Source organism: Triturus cristatus, chromosome 3_2 (assembly GCF_964204655.1).
Source record: "Triturus cristatus chromosome 3_2, aTriCri1.1, whole genome shotgun sequence".
Taxonomy (NCBI): domain Eukaryota; kingdom Metazoa; phylum Chordata; class Amphibia; order Caudata; family Salamandridae; genus Triturus; species Triturus cristatus.
Genome location: NC_140584.1, coordinates 733,247,852 through 733,274,312, shown reverse-complemented (window position 1 = coordinate 733,274,312; position 26,461 = coordinate 733,247,852). Strand labels below are relative to the sequence as shown.

Sequence of the window (26,461 nt, the reverse complement as noted above, 5' to 3'; positions counted from 1 at the left end):
ATCCTGGTAACATAAGCTGCGCCTTAATCAGGGCATGACGGGTTGGGGGAGAGAGGAGTTCCCTCGCCCAGGCTATGTGAAATGAGTTGGCCAGGGGCAGCCCACCCTCCACGCCTCCCGTGATGGGAGGCAGATGTGCAGGGGCAGCCCAGGGTGTGGGGGGTGAAAATTAATTTAATTTTACTTCTGTTCCACCACAGATCTCACCAAGGACCCAGTGAGCTGCTGCGATTAAACTCGCTAGCGACATTAGGGAGGTTTGCAAGAGCATAAGGGACAACAGGGGTAATTGTGCACGGCGAATGACAGGGTCCAAGAAAACGGTGTGGGGGGCAAGCTAACCTAACTTCTGCTTCATCTCCACTACAGAATTCATTGAAGTACCCTGCGAACAACATCTTTCAAGCACATTAGCTCAGATTCACGCATAGTAAGTACAGGCGCAGGTCAGAGTGTCGCAGAAGGGACAACTGGAGGATATAGGTATATAGGGATATAGGGAGTGCCTGTTCTCGATGGTCTAGGTTGTAGCTCACAGCTGTTTTTCTTCCAGATTGAGTCGGCCAGATCAGGAGTGATGAATAGCCAGGGATCCCCTTCGCTTTTCACGCTGACGTCCCAAGTAGAGGAAACACAGCAAGGCACTCCCCAAGACGCACAGCTAGCAGCCATCATCGAACTCGCCAAGACCAAGGGATTGGCCTGGGCTGCTGACCTATTGAAGGCGAGCAACCCGGAAGACTCTGGGGTCATCTGTGGGGGGTCAAACACAGAGCAGGAGCCTAGCGAAGAAGCAGGCCCTTCCCGGTCCAAGCGGATTCGCAGGGCAACAGTTAAAGATTACCCGGCGGATGTGCCGCCACCGAAGAGCCGAGCAGTGGCCACTCCCCGAAGTGCCCCGCTGCCCGTTCCCCTGCCTGTGACTCAAGGACTAGCCCCCCCCTGGCCGGTGGCACGCCTCAAGTGAACTTCGCAACTACTGAGTATTTGGGTAAGCTCACTGACACTTTAAGGAGCTTCATGGAAGAGGTCAGATCTGGTCTCGCGGGGGCGGGCGCAACTGCTGGAGCCGCCACTGCAAACAATCTGGGGGGAGGGTTAGCAGCGGCAGCGAATGTGTGGGCTCTCCAAGGGAAAAGCACTCATGTACAAGAATTGTCCCCCCCGGGGGGGCACCCGTGTTAGGAATTCAGACTGGGACTGATTTACAAGGTACTAGGAAAGAGGCGGTAGCTGCTGGGTCAGTTGGTGTCCTTGGGCTAGTTAACCAGACTCTGACTGCCCCAAATGTAGGACCGGCAGCGGGGATTAGTGGGAGCCAACATGTCGAGGTGGGGGCTCGTCGGCAGCGGGGCCAGTGGCCACCAACACCCAGGCCGTACACAGCATTCCCCCAGTTGCTCCTTCCACGGCATCCCAGCCGGGTGCAACAGCTAATGCACTGGCAGTACAGTCTCCGCCGTCGCTAACAGGGCACAAGCCGGTCTCTCACGCGCCACTCTTGTCAGGCCACAGCTCCTTGTCCTGGGAAGTGTCACTTGCTGTTAAAGAATTCATATGGAGGCGTGAATTCCTAGACATTTTTTCCCTGCTCCTGCTTGGCCAACATGGCCAAGACGCCTGGAGGGTTGGGGGAAAGATGAGGACAAGAAAATCAGGTTCCAGGCATGGCCGGAGAAGTCTATTGACAGCTGGTTATCTGCCTTCTCCATTTTCCAGTCAGTGATCCTGGAAAAATTCCCAGAGCAAGAGCAGGCGCTTGTGCTATACCAAAGACTGATACATACAGAAGCACAGAAGTGGGGAGGGGTCAGGGTGGCTGAATTACGACTGCGAATTTAGGAAGAAGATGGCAGTATGCCCGGAGATGGAGTGGGACCAAAAAGAGGTTCAGTTGTGGATGGACCATATGGGATCCCGCAGGGCGCAGACCACAGTTATACAGCCTAAGGCACAAGGGGGGGCACATACAGGTCAAGGGTACTCACAGACAAGCACAAGGCCTTTCAAGCAGCCCTTTTGAGGGGCGCATAGGGGGGCCACAGAGGGGGGTTTAAGAGGGTGTCTCCGGGGACTTGCAATCTCTTTAACTGTGGGGCATGCTCATGGGGGATCAAGTGTAAGTTCCAGCATGTGTGCAGCAAATGCGGGGGCCGACACCCCTCGACTTCATGTCTGTCCAAGCAGGATAAGAAACCCTCAGACATTGGTAAACAGGACAGTTGAGGTAGTACTGACTGAAGCAGAAACACCTACCCTTCCAACACATGACCCGCCCCGCAGCATCCCAACCGCTCTTGCCATTTCTCTTAAACGTAGTCATCCCCTGGCATTACCCAGCACGCCAGCTCCCCCCACATGCAAAGGGCTGTCACCAGTGATCTTGAGCAACATCCTCCCCTTTCTCAGACGGTATCCCAACAAAGTAGACGGGGCGCTATTGCTGGGTGGGTTCTCAGAAGGTTTCGTGATCCCTTATGTGGGCCCCATGTCTTGCACGGAGGCGGACAACCTCAAGTCAGCCAGGGACCTTCCGTCAGTAGTGCAGGCTAAAGTCAGGAAGGAGCTAGAACTGGGGAGGGTAGCGGGGCCATTCAGGGAGCCACCACTGGACAACTTTGTTGTTTCCCCGCTGGGGTTGGTACCTAAGAAGGAACCGGGGGCCTACAGACATATTCATCAGCTATCCTACCCGGAGGGGGACTCAGTCAACCATGGGCTCCAAGAGGGTGCTTGCTCAGTGTCATACTGTACTCTGGATGTGGCTCTGGACCTAGTCAGGAGGGCTGCAAGGGGGCCTGGTTAGCAAAGGCGGACATTGAGTCGGCGTTCCGCTTGCTACCAGTGCACCCAAGCAGCCAACACCTGCTGGGTTTTAGGCTAGATGGCTGGTAATTTTTTGACAAATGCATGCCCATGGGGTACGCGGTGTCCTGTGCCTTCTTTGAGGCATTCAGTTCCTTCTTGCAGTGGGCGCTACAGGAAACCTTTGGGGTGGCAGGGGTTTCCCACTACTTGGATGGTTTCCTTTTCATTGGGCGGGATGGCACGCAGGAATCCAAGGCGGCACTCTCTGATTTTCAGACCCTCGCGAAGTATCTCGGGGTCCCCCTAGCTCCAGGGAAGACCGAGGGCCCTGCGCAGGTACTTACGTTCCTAGGGATTGAACTGAACATGGTTTTAGGCAAATCCAGGCTGCCGCCAGACAAAGTTCGGGATCTAGGACAGCAGATTCGCTCCGCTGGCTTTCATTCAGAGCCTCCTTGGGAAATTCAACTTTGCTGCCAGGGTAATTCCTGCTGGGAGGGTCTTTGTGCGCAGGATAGCCAGAGCCACGGCTTCGGTAAAAAAGAAGCACCACATGGTGAAACTGAGCAGAGGCATGAGAGAGGATCTACTAATGTGGGCGGACTTCTTGGACAACTTTAATGGGTCTGTCATCTGGCGCACACCCTGGGGCAACAGCGCGGAGCTGTCGTTGTTCACTGACGCGTCCGGAAGGAAGGGGTTCGGTGCGATCCTGGACAGGGAATGGTGTGCTGAGAGGTGGCCGAACGCTTGGCACAAGAGAAAGATAACTTCCAAGATCACTGTGTTGGAACTCTTCCCCATAGTAATTGCTTTCCACCTTTGGCCGGGGGTGCTGGCAGGGAAGAGGGTCCTGTTCTGGTCCGACAACCTAGCGGTTGTCCAAGCTATCAACTCACAGTCAGCTAGCTGCCCCTTGGTGTTGTGCTTGTTGAGAGAGCTGGTGAGGGCATGCCTAAAGAACAATGTTGACTGCAGGGCTCTGCACATTCAAGGGGTGCAGAACGTGGCTGTTGACGCTCTCTCTCGTTTTCAGTGGCGCCGTTTCCAGGAGGTGTGGCCAAGAGCGAGAGAAGGAATGACCCCTTTCCCACAACACTTATGGCTCCTTCTGAAGTGGAGCAACGGATGAGAGATTTGGGGGAGCGGTCTCTGGCACCAAGGACGGTGACGCGATACAGGACTTGTGTGGAAAAATTTTGTGCAATCATGGGAGCATGGGAGGATGAAGGGTCTTCTCTGGAGCTCAGAGTACAAAAATTCATACTATGTCTTGTCTCGGGATAGTGGTGAGGCAGTCTAAAACTGATCAAGCAGGGCAAGGGAGAGTGGTCCTGTTACAGGGGTTGGGAGATGCCAGGTATTGTCCTTTGCTATGGGTCAAGGCTTATTTGCCTGGGGTTTGCGGGGTACCTCCTTGTGCACGAGGACGGGTCTCCGGTTACAAAGTTCCAAGTTCCAAGTAGACCACATTATGCAGGCATGCTTACGATTGTCTGGGCAGACAGAGGGGGGCAAGAGGTTCAGTAGCCACGCCTTCAGGATCGGGGCAGCAACCACAGCCTTCCTTTCAGGGAAGCCACCAGAGAGAATAAAGCAAGTAGGGCGCTGGGAGTCTCAATGCTACAAGCGATATATAAGGCCTTAGCCGGGAGGGTGTGGCGAGAGGGCTTTCAGGCCCACTGCCCCAACGTGCATTGATGTGTATAAAGACATACAGCTTTGGCCCGAGTTGCCACGTGATGTTGCAGTGATGTGTTGTGATGTGCAATTGTAGACTAGCAGTGTGTTTTTCATTTACAATAAATGTTTTTCAAACACAGCATCTCTTTATGGCGGCATGGCTTCTCCGCCACTGAGATAACGTGGTTGGGTTACCCAGGGATGTGTTGGAGCGAACTGATGAGGAAGCTGCAGCAGAGACTTGGGGGTGGGGTTGCTCCACCTCACATGCTGGTCATACATTTGGGAGGGAATGACCCGACTGCACTGGGTAGGAGAGTACTGCTCCAAGATATGAGAGACACCATGTGTCAATTGAGTAATCAACTGGGGCCATGTGAACTGTGGTGGTCAGAAATTACACCATGGGCAGTTTGGCAAGGAGCTCGATCTGAGGACGCCATTGAGATATCATGTAGGAAAGTAAACAGTGCCATGCGTAAATTCACGGAGCAAAGGGGATTTGGCTTTCTCAGACATGGTTTACTCCATGCTAAGTCCACGGGATGCTGGGAGGTGGATGGGGTGCACCTCTCAGGGTTGGACATGGACTTATTCTTACTAGACCTGGGGGAGGCCTTGGAAGCATCAGGATGTAAGTAGGAATATCTGCCTTGGTGGGGGGGCCATGGTTGTGACGGTGGCCACTCCCAGAGCTGTGGAGGAGTTACAGGGCGATCCAGACTCTGCAAGATACCGATTGGTACTATATGCAGCAGCACAACAAGGGTGCTAAGCCAAGGATACCCAGGGATGTCTTAGCGTTGTCACCTGGAAGAACTACTGCGCCCCGTTAGTCCTACGGGCGGTTGTGGGTCTGAGCAACCGGGGGCTTCCTGGAACGCTCCGCCCACCTTTTGGGGCGTGAGTAAGGGGGTGGCCCCTCCCAATAAGTGGTAAGCACCGATTGGCGATGGCCAAGGTGTAATTTGGCTCATCAGGCGGGCAGGCGGCATAAGGGTTGGCCTGCCCTGGGATCGCCCGTAAGATAACCCACCATGTTGGCATATTTGTTATGCAAATAAACCTGCAGCAATTTTCTCCACTAACAAGGTGTTGTGTGGTTTATTGATGTATTTTGCTGCATGATAGCTGAGTACTGTTGCCGATATTGGCACTAAGAGCGGTAATGGCAATCTGTATATAAGACCATCCCTTACCTACCGCTGGCTACCTCCGGTCGCAGCTTTCACCAGCCCAGGATAGGTGAGTGAACCACACAGGTATGAGATCTTTGTATTTTTGCAAATCAGTGTGTCAAACTGAAAGTTGCGCTATAGACTTGACTAAAGAGTTTAATATCGCCACACAATGAAAGAGCAATACTGTCAAGTTTTTCCAAGCATAGCGTTAAGACCATAAGCGTGTTTACACTCACGACGCATTGCAGTAATAAAGCGTAAGACTGATTTGCATATGGCCATGTCTGAACTGGGGTGGCAGAGTGGGCTAAAGAACGGTGATGGATCAAACCCAGATCTGTTGACTGGGTGTGAGTGTTTGATTGGTTCTGATGCTCCGTCCATCACCACCCCCTTTTGTACCGCTTTGTTCGCCATAAGTTGGCAGGGTATGCTCAGACGTGAGTCCCTTGCTCACTTTGCCACTGGATTCAAGTAAGCCTGGCTGAAGACGGCTGAAATGCCAGAAACTGGTCCTAGGAAGCTTGTTTCCGGTCCAGGGAGGGCATGGCTTGGCAGTTCGGGCTGGACTGTTCCAATGAGGCACAGGGTCAGACTGATTTGCATATGGCCATGTCTGAACTGGGGTGGCAGAGTGGGCTAAAGAACGGTGATGGATCAAACCCAGATCTGTTGACTGGGTGTGAGTGTTTGATTGGTTCTGATGCTTCATCCATCACCACCCCCTTTTGTACCGCATTGTAGTAATAGAGCATATGCCGCGTGCGGCGGACTGAGGTATTTTATGTATTCACATTCAGCTCTGGACTACCGAGATGTATTTAATCATCACACGTCTCTGTAGAAGCTGTTACGTACACCTTTAAGAATTAGACTTTCACTACTCTGACCCTCTGAGAACATAACAGTGACTCGTTCGTAAGCAGTATGCTAGACTCTCCACTTGCGAGTTCATCAGTTACCCAGTACTTTCCTTAATTTGAATACTGGGCCGTGCTTCACACTAGTGAGAGTATTCTAGTGAATGACAGTATACAGTTAATAAAAACGCAGTAGCATTTAACATCAAGGTCCTGAGGAAGGCCACGACACCTTTGTGGTCATATTGGCCGAAACATGTAGACCTGTTTTTGGACAGATGCAGTTATTATTTTCAAACTGCACATGCACTGTTTTTAAGCCTGACCCCAAGAGTTAACTATTAACCTTCCTTTTTTCTCTTGGTAGTTAGTTTTATTACACACTTCACCTTTTTGCACTGCGCCCATCACTCTTGTACCACTATACTTTACATCTGCTGGATTTTAGTACATCCTATACAAGAGTAGTATCTGAAAACATCCCTGAGCTCCCCCCTCATAGTGAGGGGGTTGTAAGCCCTTGGCTACACTAGGTGTTGTAGCCAAGAGGAGAAATCCCAGATGATGAAGCATGCCACCTTGGTGGGTGATGGGATTCCGTCCTTATTTAAGGATTCTCACTAGGCACGATTAAGAGTGCTTTGCTTGTGTTCTAATTTCTCTGCGCTTTTTAAAGCCAGTCAGACCCGCGGATAACCAGGTGTTTTTTTAAAGTTGATCTCTAGCCACCAGGGACAGTTTCAGTAGGCCTCGTTGCCTACAAAGAGGGGTAACTTGCAGGGAGTTGATTCTACTGGCACCCTGTTCCAGCTTTCCACCTGGTCTTTGTCTCTGGGTGCAGACATCCAGATCTTTTTCCCAACTGGCCCTCCGAGGGTGGAAGGGGGCAGGCTCACTGGGCCTTGGGAGACAAATGGGACAGAGTCCTTTTGGGCATCATGGGGTTTGCCTTTCCAGATGTCCATGGCTCTCGCAGTCTCAGGATCCAGCCGAAAAAACACTAACAGTCCTTATTCTCCCTTGTGCAAGAGTAGCTAAAATAGGGTCAAAAGTTCTAGAAGCCATACCCCCTGGCCCATCCTAGGATGCCACATCACCTCTCTACCCATGTCTTAACTGTCCTGCACAGCATGGTGGGACAGTTCAAGTTGGTGTCATCCAGAAGTTATTGGTCAGATCTGCTCTCAGGGCATCAGCTCCACCCCTCGCTCAGATCACGGCCAGGGCCTTTCCCACCTAAACGTCAATGGAAAACACTCATGTTGGCTCCAGTTGTCTGGGCTTCCTCCTTTGTTCAGTGGGCCTGAGTTGGTATTGTGTGACAGGTAATTAAGAGGCCATCAAGGTATATAAAGAAGGGATTAGAGCAGCCCAGGCTACCTACTTTTCAGAGAAAATAATGGAAGCGAAGTCCAAACCTAAGGAAATCTTCCAAATTATAAAACAATGCTCTAGCGCCACCACGGCTCCCCCCCCTATCAAATCCCAGAAGCAATGTAACGAGCTTGCAGATTTTTTCCATAACAAAGTTTCAAAAATTTATTCCACCTTTCCACCTGCAGCTACCCCCCCGGAAGCATTCAAACCATCTCGCCTCAGACCACCCCCCCGTCCAGGCCAGCCGTCGCTCGAGCACTTTCTCCCCCTTGACCTCGACACTTTAGGCAAAGTGGCCCGTGCGGTCAAGTCGGGATCTCCCCGTGACCCTGCCCCTCCAGATATCCTGATGCAGGCAAGTAAAACCATCCTGCCTGTAATCTTGGATCTCTTGAACTCGTCCATCTCTGCATGCTCTGTCCCCACTGCCTGGAAGCAGGCCATGGTACGGGCACTGCTAAAGAAACCGAGCCTAGACCCAAACGATCTGTCAAGTTACCGTCCCATCTCACTCCTTCCTTGGACGAGCAAGGTGCTAGAGAAGCACATAAATGCCCAGCTGGTGCAGTACCTGGAGGATCACTCGCTGTTACACACATCTCAGACAGGTTTTAGACCTCAACACGGGACAGAAACCGCCTTGTTAGCAGTCACCGAAGATACTAGAAGGATTCTGGACCAAGGAGGATCAGTGGCAGTGATCCTCCTTGATCTAAGCGCCGCATTCGATACGGTCAGCTACTCCACCTTGCTGGACCGTCTCCATAACATCGGAGTTTCAGGTGACGCTTTAAGGTGGCTGGAATCCTTTCTGTCTGGGAGGTCGTTTCAGATCTTCGACGGTGTAACAGTATCCTCAAGCAAACCCCTGAGCTGCGGAGTACCACAGGGCTCTTCCCTGAGCCCTGTGCTGTTCAACGTCTACATGAGGCCGCTGGCAAGTGTCGTCGAACCACATGGCATCAAAATCGTGTCATACGCCGACGACACCCAGCTGGTGGTCTCGCTGGCCACCGAGAACAGTAAGTGCTCCCCTGCCGATCTGCTACACTGCCTAGAGGACATAAAGGGTTGGATGACCAACTCCTCCCTTAAATTAAATGGAGATAAGACGGAACTCATGCTCCTAGGCCCACCTTCTCCAGTTCCATTCACCTCCCTGTGGCCTAATGCACTGGGTCCCCCCCCCACCCCAAAGGAAAGCGTGAAGAGCCTGGGAGTATGGTTGGACAGCAAACTCTCCTTCTCCACCCAGGCCACTAAACTATCTGCCACATGCTTTGGCCTTCTAAGAACCTTGAGGAAGGTTCTTCCACTGCTGCCACTAGAAGCCAAAAAGGTTGCGGTCCAAGGGCTAATCCAGTCTCGCCTTGACTCGAACAATGCCCTATACATGGGGGCACCTGAGTTTACACTTCGAAAACTGCAGGTTGTCCAGAACTGTGCAGCTCGTTCCTTGCTAGAAATCCCGCGCACTCAGTCTGCTAAACCTGCCCTAAAAATTCTCCACTGGCTGCCAGTGAGGCAGAGGATAGCCTTCAAAGCACTGTGCCTGGCGCACCGCACTTTCTGGAACACAAGCCCAGCGATCAACAGAAATCTTGTTAACCCCTACCATCCCAACCGGAACCTACGATCAAAGGAGGCCTTCCTTGCCGTCATTCCCAGAGTAAAGCGAGCCAGAGCAGGGGGAAGAATGTTCTCGCTGAATACCGCCAGGCTCTGGAACGACCTTCCCCTCCCACTCCGGTCCAACTCAAATCTTCTATCATTCCGCAAAAACTTAAAAACATGGCTGTTTGACAAACCCACTGTACCATAGCACCTCCTCCGTCACTTCTGGTCAGCTTAGCGCTTGGACGCCCATGGGCAGCAATCGCGCTCTACAAATACCATTACAATTACAATTACAATTAACAGATGCAGAAATTCTTCCACACCCCTTCCTCCTCAGGAGGTGAGGGAAGCACTGTTAATTGCTCCTTGTGTGTGACGGCCTTTGCTTCCTCTGCTGGGGAGAAATGTAATTAACTTAGCCCAGCGGGGTGACAAAAGGCCTGGGCTCTGATTCTGAGCAGAGCCACAGAAATATGACAATTCTGGATAACTCATAAAGTGTTTATGTAAACTAAGTGCACGCTTTCAACCCCAGTTTCATACCTCATTGGATTTTGTAGGCCTAAGGGAAGCAAAACTACACTCTAATGCAGATTACTCCTATATGTATAATACAGTGTCACTGCAGACAAAACGGTAAAACTTTCACCAAGGAGTGGCAACTAACATTAAAAGGCCTACCCCAGGTCAATATATAACCCTGTAGAGTCCTCTCTGCACCAGGCTACCTGGCTGCCCGTGATGGTAGTCTCACATGTGTGGCCCACACATGTGTGCACATGTGTGTATACACGTGTGCACATGTAACCAACCAAGTGTCCCTTACCATAGCATCATCACAACGACTTTATTTTAAAAGGAGTGCACTGGCAGTTGGTGAGATACATGTAGTGAGACACACCTACAGCAAAATATCCAAAATCGGTTCATCAAAAAAAAAAAGCAAAAAATGGGGGTGTAATAAATGTGCAGAATCCATTTTGCAATAGTCCTCATCCATTTAGCGACGTCGGACATGTAGTTGATGGATTTTGTCTGGGTGTTGGAGGTTTCTTCAGAGAGGGAGAAGATGAGCTGAACATCATTTGTGAAAGATGATGCTGAGTTTGTGGGTTCAGATTCTGGTGGTGAGCGGGAGCATGTAAACATTAAAGAGCACGGGCTATGCGAGGAGCCATGGGGAATGACACAGATCAGGTTGAAGGCAGAGGGAGAATATGGCGTGAGGCAAACTAATTCAGTGAGTCCTGAGAGGAAGGAGCTGAATCAAGGAGTGACGGTCCATGAATTCCAGTTTCGTAGAGGCATTGGATGAGTATGTGGTAGGAGATGGTGTGGTAGGTGGCGAAGAGGTCAAGGAGGAACAGCGATGTTGTATCCCCCTTGTCGATAATTAGGCAAATTTCATCAGAGGAGGCCATGAGGGATGTCTCGGTGCTGTGGTTAGGCCTGAAATCAGACAGGAAGGGGTCCAAGAAGTGGTAGTCAGCCTTTCACTTGTTGACAGATTTCTCAAGAATGTTTGCAGAGTATGGGAGGATTGAGATGTGTTGGTAGTTTGCCAGAGTCTTCTGGTCCACTCAAGGTTTCTTCAGGAGTGTTTTAAAGCAAACATTTTATTTCATTTGTAGGGGTGCATCATAATCATGGGTTTTCTGCACCTACATATAATCCTTTTTTGTATTCACTTAGGCCATAGAACGTGAACTGTAATAACGCGAAAGGTGATGTGCTAGGGATATTTTCAATGTAAATGTGGAGAAATTAACATTGCAACTACGTGTGGTTAGTCGGAAACATTAATGTGCAGAATTCATACATGTCACTGACAAGTACTCACACGATTGATATGCTTAGGTAACGTGATAATTTAGATGTGCTCAGTAATGAAGTTTATTTTATGTGTAACTTCGTGAGGCTTTCTGCTATTTCTTATGTTGATCGATTTCTCTAGGTCTGAAATATATCTTTCCCCTTGAAGCTCTCGCATTAGACGTACGAGTGAATTCATGTGCATGCTGGATTTGTTCTTTCTCACGTTTCTGTTGCAGGTGAAGAATTCATACTTGTTAGCTAGAATAATGTATTTTTTTAGGATGTAGGCTTCGGGAGGAGAGAATACATTGAACGTTGATACTGATCATAAAGAACTATTGTACTTTTTCATTGGGGTAAGCCTAGGAATCAAGGTAATCTCCCAGAGGCCTGGTAGCATCACTGCCATATATAAAGTTACCTACACGGAGGTGGCTTGAGTGGATGGTGTGATGCCGCAATGCATCTTGAGATACTACCTGCAAAGGGAAGTATCAAAGTTAGGGACAGCGTCCAGGGACTTCTGCCTCGCCTTGAGAGAGAGTATCTTAGAACGAGCTCTGTAGCTTTATACTGCTTGACCCATCTAAATGTGAAGATACTTCTTAGGAAGACTTCACGCACTGACAGCTTTATGGATCTTGCCTTGGGAAATGCTAAGTTGTGATGTCACGCTAGTGGTAGTGTAGGGACAGACTAATGCTTTATATCCATAAACCTCCAATGAAGAGGAATCTCGACATTGGTGCGATTATTTTCTGTATCCTGATTCTTGAACTGATTATTCTGTGCATGTTGCACTGACTTAACTTCACCCGTAGGTTTGGCTTTGTATAAGTTCCAATGTATTTCTACAACCTCATCTTGAGGTGCTTGTATGTCCAACTGTTCTTGGCTTTGTAATAAACTAACTAGATCTAATTGGAAGTCCATGATTCTTTGGATCCATTGTCCATTGGAACTGTAATGATTGTTGGCTAATGATTTTCCTCCCCTTCACGCTTTCATTCTGACAAAAAGAGTAATCGGCCTGGGGTTCCAGAGTAGATCTAGAACATGTAACCCGGCTCCTTCGAGTGATAAGAATGTCTTGTTTCTGAATACCTGGGAAGTTGGCTGTGGTGAGGCAGTCGAGGGGTGGAGGGATGGACTTGCAGATGGAGTTGAGACCTTTGGTGAAGATGAAGCAGGGAATTGAGGGGTCGTCTTAGGTGGATGGGGCAAATGTTAGTTGCATGTTCCAGAGGGGTGATGATGGGCCTGCTGGTCAGGGCGGCATCCAGTGTGTTATTTTTGTCAGAATGGAGGGTGCAGAGAGTGGGTAGGTCCAGTTGGAGTGTGAAATAGTTGTAGATGATGCTGTTTTTGTTGCAGTATTGGAAGAGGTGGGCGCAGAGTTCCTGTTAAGAGGTGACGGTTATGGAGTGGCAGCACGGGATGTGAATTCCTTCACAGTCGCAATGATTTTGTTGGAGTGTTTGGAGCTGTTTTGAATCTGCTCAGTGAGTACTGACCATTTTGTGAATCTAATTCTCTTCTGGAAGTCCTCTAGGCTTATTAGTAGGTGTTCCTGTTGTTGGTGTCGAGAGTGTCCTCATCAGCGTTCTAGATGTTTGCTGTAGCGTATGGAGAGCCATTGGTCATCCATGTACCAGCTTGCCTGTCTCCACTTTGTGTTCGCAAAGGAAAGATTTGTGCAGATATGTTAAGCAGGTGTCTTGACTTAGAGGTTTCATGCTCACACTGTCTCTTGATCCAAATTTAATTCTCTGGGATTCTCTACTACCCTTCTCTCACATATGGCCATCAATTATAGTAACTTTTTTAGATAGTCCTTCATTTTACACTTTCTATGTTGACTGTGTTATTATTGCACATGTTACTGACCTTAGAATTATGGGAGGCTGTGTTTACTGAGCTGGGATTCAAATTTGTGACCTGGAGATCACAATATGTTTTCTCTTTTGGTGACACAATCAGTGTACCTTATCTGTGTCAATCTTGCACTATCTTTTCACCTCTCTCTGAGAATCATATGTATTTTTTGTCTCCTCTGTTCTCTTATTTCCCTGTCTCTTTCTCCACCACATTAAGATGCAAATGCTTCTTTCCTTACTCCTTTCTCATTTGTCCCTTTTTCGTTGTCTAATTATCTAGGTTCTCCCTTTCACTTTCTCCTTTTACTCCCCTCTCATTCTCTGTCCCTTGGTAGTCTTTTTGCCTTTTCTCCTACAACTCTCTTTACTCTTTGATCCCCCACTTGTTTCCTCTCACTTTCTTGCACTTCCCAATCAACGGGTATCCCTTCCTCTCTCTTTGTCCTGCTCTGATTTACTTTCAATCTCTTATCCAATCTTCTACTGTGTACCTTTCAATTCCGCTTGAGGGTTCAGACTCTTTTAAATGTACAGGTCACACTTTTCTCCTGAGAATGAAACGTTCGGACCAACACCACACTACAAAATCGAGGTGTAGTCCCTTTACTAAGTAAAATATGACATCTCTGCACTAGCAGCTCCCTACTATATCAATGCATACAGTTTATAAACATCATAATATCTGAGTAAAACAACTGCAGTGTCAGCCTAAATTTAACCACTGCATTCTTGTCTCTCAATTCAAATAAGCACAGACAAGGGCTTTATCTCTTTAGGCCTGGGCACTATATCTGACGAGACTGTCATGCACCGTGAGGGTGTACACAGGATAGAGGACCTGAACAGTGGGGAAGGTCTGAAAGTTACCACATCTTTCTTCTGCACAAACGCTCCCACCAAACAGAAAGATGCAAATCTCCAAGCAGAAGTGTAGATTCTGTCATTTGTCTTACTGACTACTGGCATCGCCATCAAAACTGGACAAGAATCTGCACCTGAGGTGCACTGGTCAAACTCCAAGAAAAGAAGGACTCACTTCTGTTCATCCTGGGCAAACCACTTTGCCTATCTTGGCCTTTACCCCTCTGGTTTAGTTATTAAGGTTTTCTGAAACTTCAGTAAAAACTATGTAGTCACGGACTGCTGGAGTGCTGCGTGTGCTGGGAGTGCTCAAATCGGGCTCTTGGCATATCTACACTTGTGACGTAAGGCTGAGATGCTTGGTAATTAGATAACGCTGCCAGCATCAGGAGCCCCTTCAACCAGGCCAGAAGGTTCTTACTATCAATATGGGATTCTGGAACTAAAGTGTACATGCATTGATGTCATTATAATGACAGCAAAAGAGAAAATGGGCTGCTGCTCCCAGATGTCTGCCTCACAAAGCTAACTCAAGGGAAAATTAATTTAGTTATATTTTAATAAAATTCTTGTTACATAAATGTTTACATTTAAATTAGGGTATTAAGATATTTTGTAATTAAAAAATGAATGTGTACAATATTTCTATATTTTCTAACATAAAATTATATTTATTTATATTTTTAACAATTGTATGTAATTTAATTTAATATTAACATGAGGTTTTACTTTAGTTTTGTACCTCCATTATTTTCTAGGAAGATCGCTGAGGTGCCAGTGGTTGGCAATGTAAGGTGCGGGACTTATGACTGTTTTTTATTAGTAACTTACATTCAGCTACTGTGAATAGCTAAAAGTAGTAATCTTACTCAAAAGTGTAATTTACTCAAAAAAGTGTGAGTTACCTTTGGGAATCAGGCCATAAGCTATTAAAGTATACTCCCAGTAAATGCGTGTGTTTATAGGCTGAGCTCCTAAACGTTATAGTTGTGAAAGAAGAGATTGGGTAGAGAGGGAGTTACAAGCACTAATAGGTAAATATGTTTTTCAATGGTGCTGGAGGTAGCACAACATTTAGCGATGTCACAACTGGGCACAGGCAGATAAAGGTGAGTTACTGAAGGACGATGAGCATGACTGGAGGCCAAGTGAGGTATGTATGAAGATGTGTCATTCATGGATGTCAATTCACCAAAATGCCTGGGGCAGTGAAAGTGACATCACATGCCCTTTGACCTTAATGACATCACTGGTAGAGACATCATATGACCTTTGACCCTGAATCTTCCAAGGGGGTCATGCCACATGACCTTAACCATGATGTCATCAAAATAAGCTCCACAATAACGCACAATTTATATAACACCACAAGTACACATGTCTAGTTTAGATTTGACCTATATTATGGTGCTAATATGACGTTTCAACCTTATGAGATGTAATACTAGCTTTATATTGTAACAAGCGTGTGGAGAAAGTGAGTCAGACGTCTCCTAATAAGGTTCGGAGTATCCTGCCCCAGAGGAACTTTTGAAAGAAATGGGATCAAATAGTGAATTTTGAAGCTCAAATTTCATATACATTTGTTGAAAATCCATTGCCTCTGAAGGAACTCTCCATAAATATTCATATCCTTTTGGGTGTGCCAAGCCAATGAAACCAGACACCTCAGAGGAGTAGACCCAATTTTTTCAAAATATGATGAGGGTGGCCTCCATATGTCAAAAACGACCTTCATTGTGCCAGTCCTAGGATGCTTGTTTCCAGTCCAGGGAGGACCTGGCCTGGCAGTTCGGGCTGGACTGTTCCCATAGGGCACAGGGTCAAGACTGATTTGCATATGGCTGGGTCCAAACTGAAATAGCATGGTGAACAAAAAAATGATTAATTTAGGCCCAGATCTCTGTACTGGGGTGAATGTATGACATTGTTCTGCATTCTGTCCATCAATAGTTCTTTTTGCAGGGGCCGGCATTTTGTCATCGGTGCCTTCGTAGGCCAAAAATGATATACAATGTACCAGAGCCAGAACTTTGGCATTAATGCCATCCGTATACCATGGTTGACCCTTATGTCAAAACTTAACTCAGTATGTCAGGGCCAGCCTTTTTTCATGAGTCATGGTTGTCCCGCTCTCATATGCACATAATTACCCGCCAATGTCCCAGTGCTAGCATTTTGCCATGGTTGCTCCCATGCCAAGTATTTCCTCAAGTATGCGAGCTCCAGCATATTTCCACACGAGCCCTATATGCTAAAAATAACTTCTTGTATGCCTGTACCAGCATTTCACCATTATACCGGGAACTACCTCTGTTCTAAATACCTCCAGTAGGCCAGTACCAGTATTTAAACATTCTGCTAAGAATAACTTCCAGTCTGACAGAATAATGTCATAGGTGCCTGTCATGCTAAGGATTGTCAGCGCTAGTATTTTGTCATGGGTGCCTATAAGATAGAAATTACTTTCATGATGCCAGGGCAATCAGCAGACTCACAAGCATAACACCATATCCTCACTTACACTCACACATTCACTCTCACCTATTTATTTTCCCTAACTTGCACTTGATGCAGCGCGGCTAAAACAAACCCTTTACAAACGTCACCCAACCCAGGAAAACTCTCACACCACTTATTCATTGGTGGTGCCCATAACACCGAAAACACACATTCACTCAGTTTTCTGGATAAGTGACAAGCTGGCGAGCTGCAAGACACCCGGGGTACCTTAATATTAATTTCCCCTAAATATTAACTATATACATTATATACATTTAACTCTAGAATTTTCTGGATTAAACATCAAGGTACTCCGTTAAATTTGGGTAGATGGACCAATTAGTAAGAATCACTTGAAAGCGATTAAGTCCAGCTCAATCACAATTAGACCTTTAACTTTTATAGATCATAACTTTAATTCTAATAACCACAGACTCAGTTTGAGTTAACATGACATTTTATCTAGATTCATTGAATAAATTGAATAAGTAAAATTTATTAGACAACATTATAATCATTAGTTTCATAAGTGTTTCAAGAAAAGATTCAAATAGAAACAGAAAATACTCATTACCCTTGGCCTTAGGGTGATGATGAGAATGGTTCACCAGAGCATGAACCGCAGATAACAGAATAGGTACCCAAACTGACTGACTGTACCTCTAACCTCCTCGGACGTATTCCCTCCCAGGATAGAATCCCGCGACGGTCTCGTTCCTTTTCCCCATCAAAGTTCAAAGTTCAGAATCTGTCAAAGTCTTTTCAGCATCTGGGAGAAAAATCGTCTCAACAGACAGCGTGTCGTGCTGAATAGAAAAAATAAGCAAGTGGCACAACGTCATCATAAGCACCAATTTTATACCCTTTCACTAACTTGCTATACCCAGAATTGAAACTTTTTAGGGGCTGTATTCATTTCTATTGGTCCATTGGAGGGGTGGTAACGGTCACTTCCTTGTCCTCCTAGCCTAAACCGGTTCTGCAAATTACATATTCATGCATATCCTCGTGACTTGTCATTTTCCAACATTTGTAACAACTGCTATTATTAATAAATGCTGCAGTCCAAGTTTTTCATCCGTTCCCATGCTTTTGTACAGAGAATCTTGGCATCCACTCTTGCCCTAGGCCAGTGCGGCTTCGACATCTCTCACTCCAGGCATAGGCCACACTCGTGACTGTAACTTCCATTCTGCTCGTGCGCAGAGGCCATCTTGGTTACACGTGATCACATCTCTCGGCAGCGGCCATTTTCTCAGGGAGGCCTAGCAGGCCTGAACGGAACTAATGTGAAAATAACATAGCAGAAATTAGACATAGAAAATAAGCCCTTCTGTTTACCACCCACCATTCTAATGACCCCTGTTAGGTGTTACCTAGCATAGGCGACATTTAAAGCCGTTTTACATACCATCTGCATTCTTTGCCACAATATTTAACTACAAATAAAATACATGCAATTTTACTTCTATTTTCTACATGAAACACAAACCTATGTTAATTTAATTTCACATCTGTAAGTAAATTAGATTTTGCATATGCCAGTTAGTTTTCCCGCGTGTAGTGTCTAATTAAAGGTGCATTGATTGATTAGTACATTCATTCAAACAATTTGTAATTTTAAGGTTATGAGGTCATTAACTTTGAAGGGGGTACAAAAATTTTACATTTTCCCCTGCTCCATCACACTCACTAATTGATTGTCACTCACTCTCTTGAACTCACTCTTACTCTCACTCCCTACTTCTCAATCCTCTCACCTATTATCAATAACTCTGACTCACACAATCTCACTCATTAACATTCACTCTCCCTCAAATTGACTCTTACACTAATTCACTCTCTAACTCAATCATACTCTGACTCAATCATACGTTCTTACTCACACAACAGTTGCACTTAGTCTTTCCCTCACTAATTTTTGTTCCCACTTTGTCACTCTCACTCATTCTTACTCACATTGATTCTCACAATTTCTACCACTCATTTATTCTAACTCACTCACTTGCAGTCACTCTTACTCTCACTGAGTCTGGCTCGATCTGACTTACTCATACTGTACAATTAAAACGTATATGTATGTGTGTGTGCATGTTAGTGGGGTGGCTAAAGTAATACTTACATGTGAAAGAAAGGCTCCTGGTGAGAAATACAGCAATGCAAAACTTCCCGATGTACTTACCGCGATGCAATGACTTCCGAAGAAAAAGTTGCTGAAGTAACGACTGATAGATATTCCCTGACAAGGCCTGTCTCTCCCTCCTTTTTTCCTTCATTGTCCTCACAAACTCCAGCTCCTGTGTGATGCACAGGAACAATAAGGTGAACTTATCCAAGAGGCTGTTTTGGATTGCGTTGAACCCAGATGGGACCTGTGTGTCTTTGCTATGCTCATATTGGTTGGTCAATTTGATGGATCCAGTGTCTGATGTTGATTCCCTACTTTTCTCACGCTCTGCAAAAAAATACCATGTCCAATCTGCATGTATTTCCAATATAAATATAAGTATTTGTGTACAAAAGATATAGGTTTTTTTATAAGAAATTATGAGTTAACCAAAAAGAATTGTAACATATTACTGAATACCTCATAAAGTTGACAGATGCATTTCAAATATAAAAAGTGCAATTTATCATTATGCCAATTTCAAATGCACATGAAGCTAAGACAATTACAGCAAGGCACGTTCCATGAATGCAGGTTTAAACAAAAGTGAGGACAGTAGGTATATGCCAGATCTTCCAACATCAACCTTGAGGAACCACTTGCTTGCCTTGTCAAAGCAGACACCTTAAGAAGAACTATGTATGGAGAGAAGTCACCCACACTCACAGAAGATTCCTTGCCCTGATACATGATTCAAAATGCTCCTGGGTGAGAAAAACAGAAGCTCCTCAACACCTGCCCCATTATTCCACAGCACTGTTACCTACATCTGTCGTCTCTTTGGTTTAGCACATTAGCACATCAGGTTTTACTGGGTGTCAGTGTGTTATTAGCAGAACAAGCGTGCAATACCATAAACTGACACAAGAAGCCCTACAGCAACAGGTGCAGTTGCATCCACTGGATGTTACCACAGTGTAATACAGCCCACTTAAGTGGTATGCCTAAGTGTACAGTTATTGCCACTCTTGGTTGTTTAGAATATATCTTCTGTGTACCTTTGAGACAGAATGTATAACCTATATATGCACAAAAGAAGGAGGGGTACCCGATTTTTATTTCTATAGTATTTAAAGGTGAGTTTTGTCTCTATTAGGCTTTTTGCGTGCCACCGGTCTTCTGCACAATAAATGGTATACGTATTGGGACAACAAATAGTATTGTCTTTACTGTGCTAACTCATGCAAACACAGGCATGCCCAAATGCTCATAGACCATATGTGCAATGTATCTATGTAATGTTTGTGCCTCCTATGTCTGTGGCCTATTTTTTTTATTCCCGTACGTTGTGGTGCTGCATGGCACCAGCACCTCAAGCTTAAAAAAATAAAAAGTGAAGAACAACAGAAGAAGAGGGAGATTTATGGAGAGGTGGGAGGGATGTCTAGAGAGGGAGAAAACACCAATATCAATGAATATGTTCTGGAAAGATATATAGAAGATCAACATTGTGATATAATCAAATAACCACCACTAACAGCCATGATAGGGTTGTTTCTAATTAAACTGGGAAAAACTATTTAATTTAATGAAACTACATAAAATATTCCTGGAGTTAACTGACATGTGTTGGATGGGATGCTGGAAGGACAGTCAGCCCTGCATATATGGTTTTCATGCCTAGTATTGGAAACATATTGGAGGAATTTCAAGCATCAGTAAACGCATGGTGGGGTTTCCAATTCTTGCAAAACCAACTGTAACCACACTAGATACAATAATTGACGAGTGGGATAAAATCATTCTCTCGGATATGAAATTGATATTTCAACTGGTACTGGTAGCCAGAATGGTTAATCCAAGCCAGTGGCAACAGCAAACTGGGGGTGACCTTTTGGCCCATTGTGTCCTGGTCGCAAATGGGGGAAATGCAGAGAGGACACATGCCTAGCCAAACTGATAGCACTAAGGCTGTATGATTGATATGAGGAAGTGCACTCTTTAAGAGATCTATAGAGGAAACAGATTAAGAAGAGGCAAGGGGAAGATTTGTGAAATGTTTCTTGGCTATAATACCTTGCCAGTACCTTGCCTATTTTGTACTCTTGAGGAGGCAATTGAGAAGTTTGCGGCATTCTTGATTGTTTTGCTGGTTTGATAGCATGAAAAGTACATTATGTAGAGAAACAGGTGGAAGCCTGTCTTTGATTTATTAAAAAAATAGGCAGCACAAGCTGGAGAAACACACACAGGACAGAGAGTGAAGAGATAAAAAAAGAAAAAGATGCATAGAGACACAGCCCAAATACCTTGTGTGCATTTGTGCATGCCTTTATTTTCAGGTGGCAGTACATTTAACGTAAACATATTAACCTTGCCAATGTGTGCTAAAGAATGTGGTGAAATAATATTTCTGATGGTGCTAATTCACTTGTGTTGACTATCAGTTTATTGCAAATCTGAACAATGAGTTTATTTCAATTTTTTGTCGAATGAAATACAAATAATTGTAAAAAAAAAGTTTACAGAATCATGTGGGATTGATAATTACTTGATACATATTTTTAAAAATGTTTTATATTTTGATATTACAGCAGAAGCAAAAATGGGTGATTGTGTCCTATGTATCATTGAATGTAATCTTACCTTAAGAAGGAGCCGAATTCTATTCAGCCTGTGCCTCAAGACCAAATTATTTTCTTGGGTTACTCGGCCCAGTTGTCCGTCCACTTCAAGCAGTAAATTCTGTAGCAAAATTGCTGCTTTCGATTCACTATTGGAAGCTGCATCCCTTTTGAAAGTGAAGTTATGGCTGGTTGGTTATATTGCATTGGAAACTTATTTTAAAATATGGTAATTCAATCTTCAATAGGTGTAATACAATATGAAATTAAGCAAAATACCTGAGCTAACCTCTTTTAAAAATGATCAACCCATACCTGGCACATGCTGACCAACACCAATTACATAATACTTTTTATAACACTTTTAGTGGTACAGATGCACACATAATGTTGATATATGTGCAAATGTTGTAGATCACATAGGTTCAAATAACAAAGCTTTTCCTTTAAGTTTTGTGTTGTTCTGTTCCTTACTTACTCAATTACTCTGGAATTTTTTAGCTGACAGAAAAAATGTTTGGTGAAGCAGACTCCAATCTCCCCATCAGCAGTACTGTACTGTAAATAATGGCTCTTCTTTTTGTGAAAGCTTTACTATTGTGGATAATATGATGGAGAGAGGTGCTGCAAGTGCTGAGGTTACAGTCATCAACAATGCTTCCGGGGCTACTCCTAAAATAGATACGATAGGCCCTGCCAAATGGCCTAAAAGGAATCACTTTCAAAGTCTCCTATACTGTTAACTTTGAAAGACTTACTGGGGAAAATAAAAACCCTAAAACCTTTTATTGTTGATACAAACAACATTTTACAGAGAGTGGAAGAAAAGTGGTCTAATCTAGATGCCAGACTGTATGAGGCACAGCATAGAATAATCGACTGAAGACAATATAGAAACGTTTAAAGATATGGCTATACAAAAAGATTCTCTGAAATAACTCATGGAAAATTGAGGGAATAGGAAAAATAACGAACAATTTGTGCATATATGGTATCCCGAAAAGCTCTTAGGGTTTTGATATATTATATTTTCTCACGTCCAACAATGTTAGGGATCTCAAGCTCATTGTGAATCAACATCCAATGAGCTCATATGGTTGAGTTTAGTATGATCGAGTTCAATGTCAAGCCTAGAGACGCAACATATTTTCTACAGCTCACTGATTTTATGACAATACTATTGGCAGTTAGAGAAGAAACAGATACAAAGTAGAAGCCATAAAGTATTCTTCTCACAAGATGTTTCAAAGGCAACTGCCAGCACAGACAAGGAGTGCCTAGATCTTCACACCTATCTACAAGACATGAATGCTACATTTGGTTTAATAGGGGGAGAAGGTAATTAAAATATGGATCGAGTTATGGATAGAATTTTCTTTATTACAGATATGTTTTAACTTTGGTCAAAAACCTTTAAAAAAAATATTTGCAAAGGGCTCTATTGGTTGCTTGGATAATATTTAAACTTGATTGCAGGGAGTTTATGTTTTTCTCCACAGTATGGATCAGGTTATGACATTAGTACATGGGGAGCTTGGATGAATATTTATATCGGATCATGTTCCGGCTATATTCGTGTAACATATTTTACCAACTATGTGGAAACTCAATATATGGCATTTTAACAACTCTTTGCTGTTCAAATTTGAAAATTTCAGTACAGAGTATTTTGATTTGACCTCCAAGGGAAATCCCACAGTCACTGCTATATGGGATTCTTTTAGGGCTGCAGTTTTAACATTTGATTATGAAAAGGCTTTTGATCGAGTCAATTGGGTTGTCATGCAAAGGGAACTTGAGTGGTATGGTCAATTGGGTTTTCATGCAGAGGGTACTTGAGTGGTGTGGTATGGTGGTCCTAGTATACTTGCTTATATATCATTATTATATTTATCCCCTCTAACATCTGTTAATGGAGTGATACCTCCATTCTTTCTATCAAAAAGAGGAAAATTTCAAGGCTGCCCTTTATCTCCTTTGGTATTTATACTTTCTTTGTAGCCCTTTCTTGAAAATCTATAGGACAAAAAACATTTGGTCTATGGATATTCTTCTAAAACTAACCAGATTAAATTCACAGCTGATATTTTATTATATATTTCTAAAGCACTAACATCCCTGACAGCCTTCTTACTGGAGTTATCTACATTTTCTGAAGTTTCAGGTTATAATATGAATGTTAACTAATTGGAGGGGTAACTACTCAACAAATTCTGTTTTTAACAAACTTTTCAAAAGCAGGACTAAGTTAGAATGGAAATAAAAGCAAATGTTAGGGTATTTGGTTCACCAGTTGCATCCATAGCACTATGCAATTTAATTGAGCGGAGTTAAGATCTAGAATTTATGGTCTAGTGGAGAGATGGATTCCTTTATGTATTACTTGGTGGGGTTGCTCAGACACAATAAAGATGATGTATCTTCCCATTTTTTACTTTTTTCTGGTTATTTTACCGATTAGGATTGCCCTTCTTTTTCAAAATGGATGGTATATTGTCTAGGATTGTGTGGAAAAATAAAAAGACCTGGATTTTCTTAAATTTTCTAAAGAAAGCCTAAATTTAATGGGGGTTTATTTTGATTTTGGAGAGTTTTATATAGTGCGAACTTGACCCGAACTGGGTATCAGGGCGCTTTACATAGCACCAGTTGCATTACATTAAGATACATCCATTTTTTTTTTGTTAGTCACGAGGAGATTAAGTGATTTGCCCAGAATCACAGGATGTTCAGCGTCATTGCCGAGACTCGAACCCAGTTCCCCAGATTCAAGGTCGACCGCCCTAGCCGTTAGGCCAACTCCTCTCCCCTTGTTAGAATTGGGGTTTCTGGTTGGCTGGGGTATACACCTAAGCCAGGCAGAACCCACCACTCTAGTCAGGGTAAGGTAGTTACACACATAAAATAACCCCTGCTTACCCTCTTGGTAGCTTAGAAGAGCAGTCAGGCTTATCCCAAAGGCAATGTGTAAAGCGTTTGCGCAACACACACACACCAGTGACACACTAGGCACACAAAGAGACTCCACATAAAGTTATATAAACATATCCTTTGCATTGTACATAAAACACATTAGACCATAATTACATAAATCACTTTGTCAACTAGGCAATTGTCATGATGTCACATAGATTATAAAATCACTTTGCCATCCAGGCATTTGCCATAACATTAAAAGTTAGGGCAATACAGTAAAATCTTATAGGTTGCACATGTTACAAAACCCCCATCACTGAGCATATATCCTGCAGTTCCTGAAATAGTACTTGTTATTCTGGACAGTAGAAGGCAGCAAAAACGTCATACATCCATATCAGGGCACTAAATGCAGCAGGTAAGTCAGGAAGAAAAAACACATGGGTTGCCACACATCATGGTACATACACATAACATATAGTGCCCTGAGTGATTACTCATAGGTAGCACAGGTCACAACTCACTTGGCCCCTAGACAATTGACCAAACATTCCATGAACGGTTTGTGTATGCACGTGACCTTACAAGGTCACAACCTGTCATCATAATGAATAGAGCACAGCACTTCCGTGCTTTTAATACACATCGCCCACACTGTGGGGAGGGTGGGAGACCTCACTCGGTCTCCCGCATTTGTAAACTTTAGGGAGGAGCAGCTGCCAAAGATCAGGTGGTGCAGCTGCTGCCAGCCAAGGGGGGCTTGATAATCCCCAAGCAAAGGGGTAAGACCTCACCCGGTCCACCCCCCGAGATCAAGAGATCGAGGCAGCTGCCCACATTCGGGCAGTGCAGCTGTCACCCAGCCACCACTCCTTCCAGAAATGCGGATAGTGAGGGAAAAGTAACTAGATTACCACTCTCTCAACAGCCACCCCCAAGCACACCATTGTGGGGCAATGCTGCTCCAGCAAGTTATCAGGCCACCTGCTGCTTTTACACAGCAAGTGCGGCAACTACCAAGTGCCCCAACCGAACTCCACAATGGGGGAGGGGGGCAGATGAGCTCACATGCCCCTCTGCAGCTGCTGACAATCTTGCTGAACCCTCAACAAGGCCCCCAGCAAACTCACACCTGCCACACGGGGAACTTCTCACCGGGTCTAGGGGTGGGAGTCAACCGGGTGTCGGCCTGCCGGGCCTGGGTAGTTAGTGCGGTGAGGGCTCGGCTCCTTCCCAGTCACATGTGGAGCGCCTTACACCTCCCCACACCAGGCACTCCTCTTGGCATTTCTGGGTTGTTGCTGGGACAACGGCCGGTTGAAGCTGCTTCCAGGTTTTGCTGGGGACCTCGCTGCAGTGTGGGTTGCCTGGCAACGCCTGGGGACATGTGGTGTTAGGACAGCTGGCAGGTGGCTGCGCTCTGGGGGCGTCATTTTTACAAGTATATTATCATTTTAAAAGCAGTTGCTGCTGTGTTTCTGGCCTTCAGCAATTTTTAGGCTTCAATTAAATGTCAAGATAACTTTGGTGATTAATCTTATCCCTGGAAAGAGAACAAAGGTTTGTCTAGTGGAAGTTTTGACTCGTCCTAAGGTAGTGCAGATGGTTAAAATGCCTGCTGCTAAGACCATGTACTATGAAGATAACAAAGTGCATATAATGTAAATAGGTCAGTAGGTTACTACTTCTGTGTTAGAAATGGGGGTCTCTAGTTGGCAAGGGTTTGCACCTTTGTCCAAGTAGGGACCCTTCCTTCTAGTCAGGATAAGGGAGTTACACTCCTAAAATAACCCCTGCTCACCCCCTTGGTAGCTTGGCACAAGCAGTCAGGCTTATCTTAGAGGCAGTGTGTAAAGCATTTGCACATAACCAACAGTAATACAATGAAGACACTTCGAAAGGACACCACCCCAGTTTAGAAAAATATCCAATATTTGTATATATCCAAAACAAGACCAAAAACGATAAAAAGAAATCCACCACACAGTTCTCAGAAATCTTCAGTAATCAAAATAGACTTGAAATACAGTTCCTTGAGGTCAATAGCTCCATCTGGGGCTATCATGGCATCGTGAATAACAAATCCAAACAGTTATGGCTGACCGTGGCGTCGCTGGCCAGCTACGGTGTCGGGAAGACCCGCAAAACAGTACCTTTAGAATTGTAGGGCATTGGCGACCCCTCAATGAGCACCGAAGGGCAGTAGTCCGTAGGCATCGGTTCCGGAGGTCGG

The 26,461-nt window shown here is 45.0% G+C and overlaps 1 protein-coding gene across 1 annotated transcript in view; it reads right to left on the bottom strand.

Moving 5' to 3' along the window:
- The window catches only part of STAT4 (signal transducer and activator of transcription 4), a 772,166-nt gene that overhangs the window by 718,759 nt on the left and 26,946 nt on the right, over positions 1 to 26,461 (bottom strand). Inside the window, exon 3 of the mRNA XM_085648785.1 lies at positions 21,335 to 21,479. Within this exon, the coding sequence (XP_085504911.1) occupies positions 21,335 to 21,479 (145 nt within the window). The remainder of the gene's footprint in view (positions 1 to 21,334; positions 21,480 to 26,461) is intronic.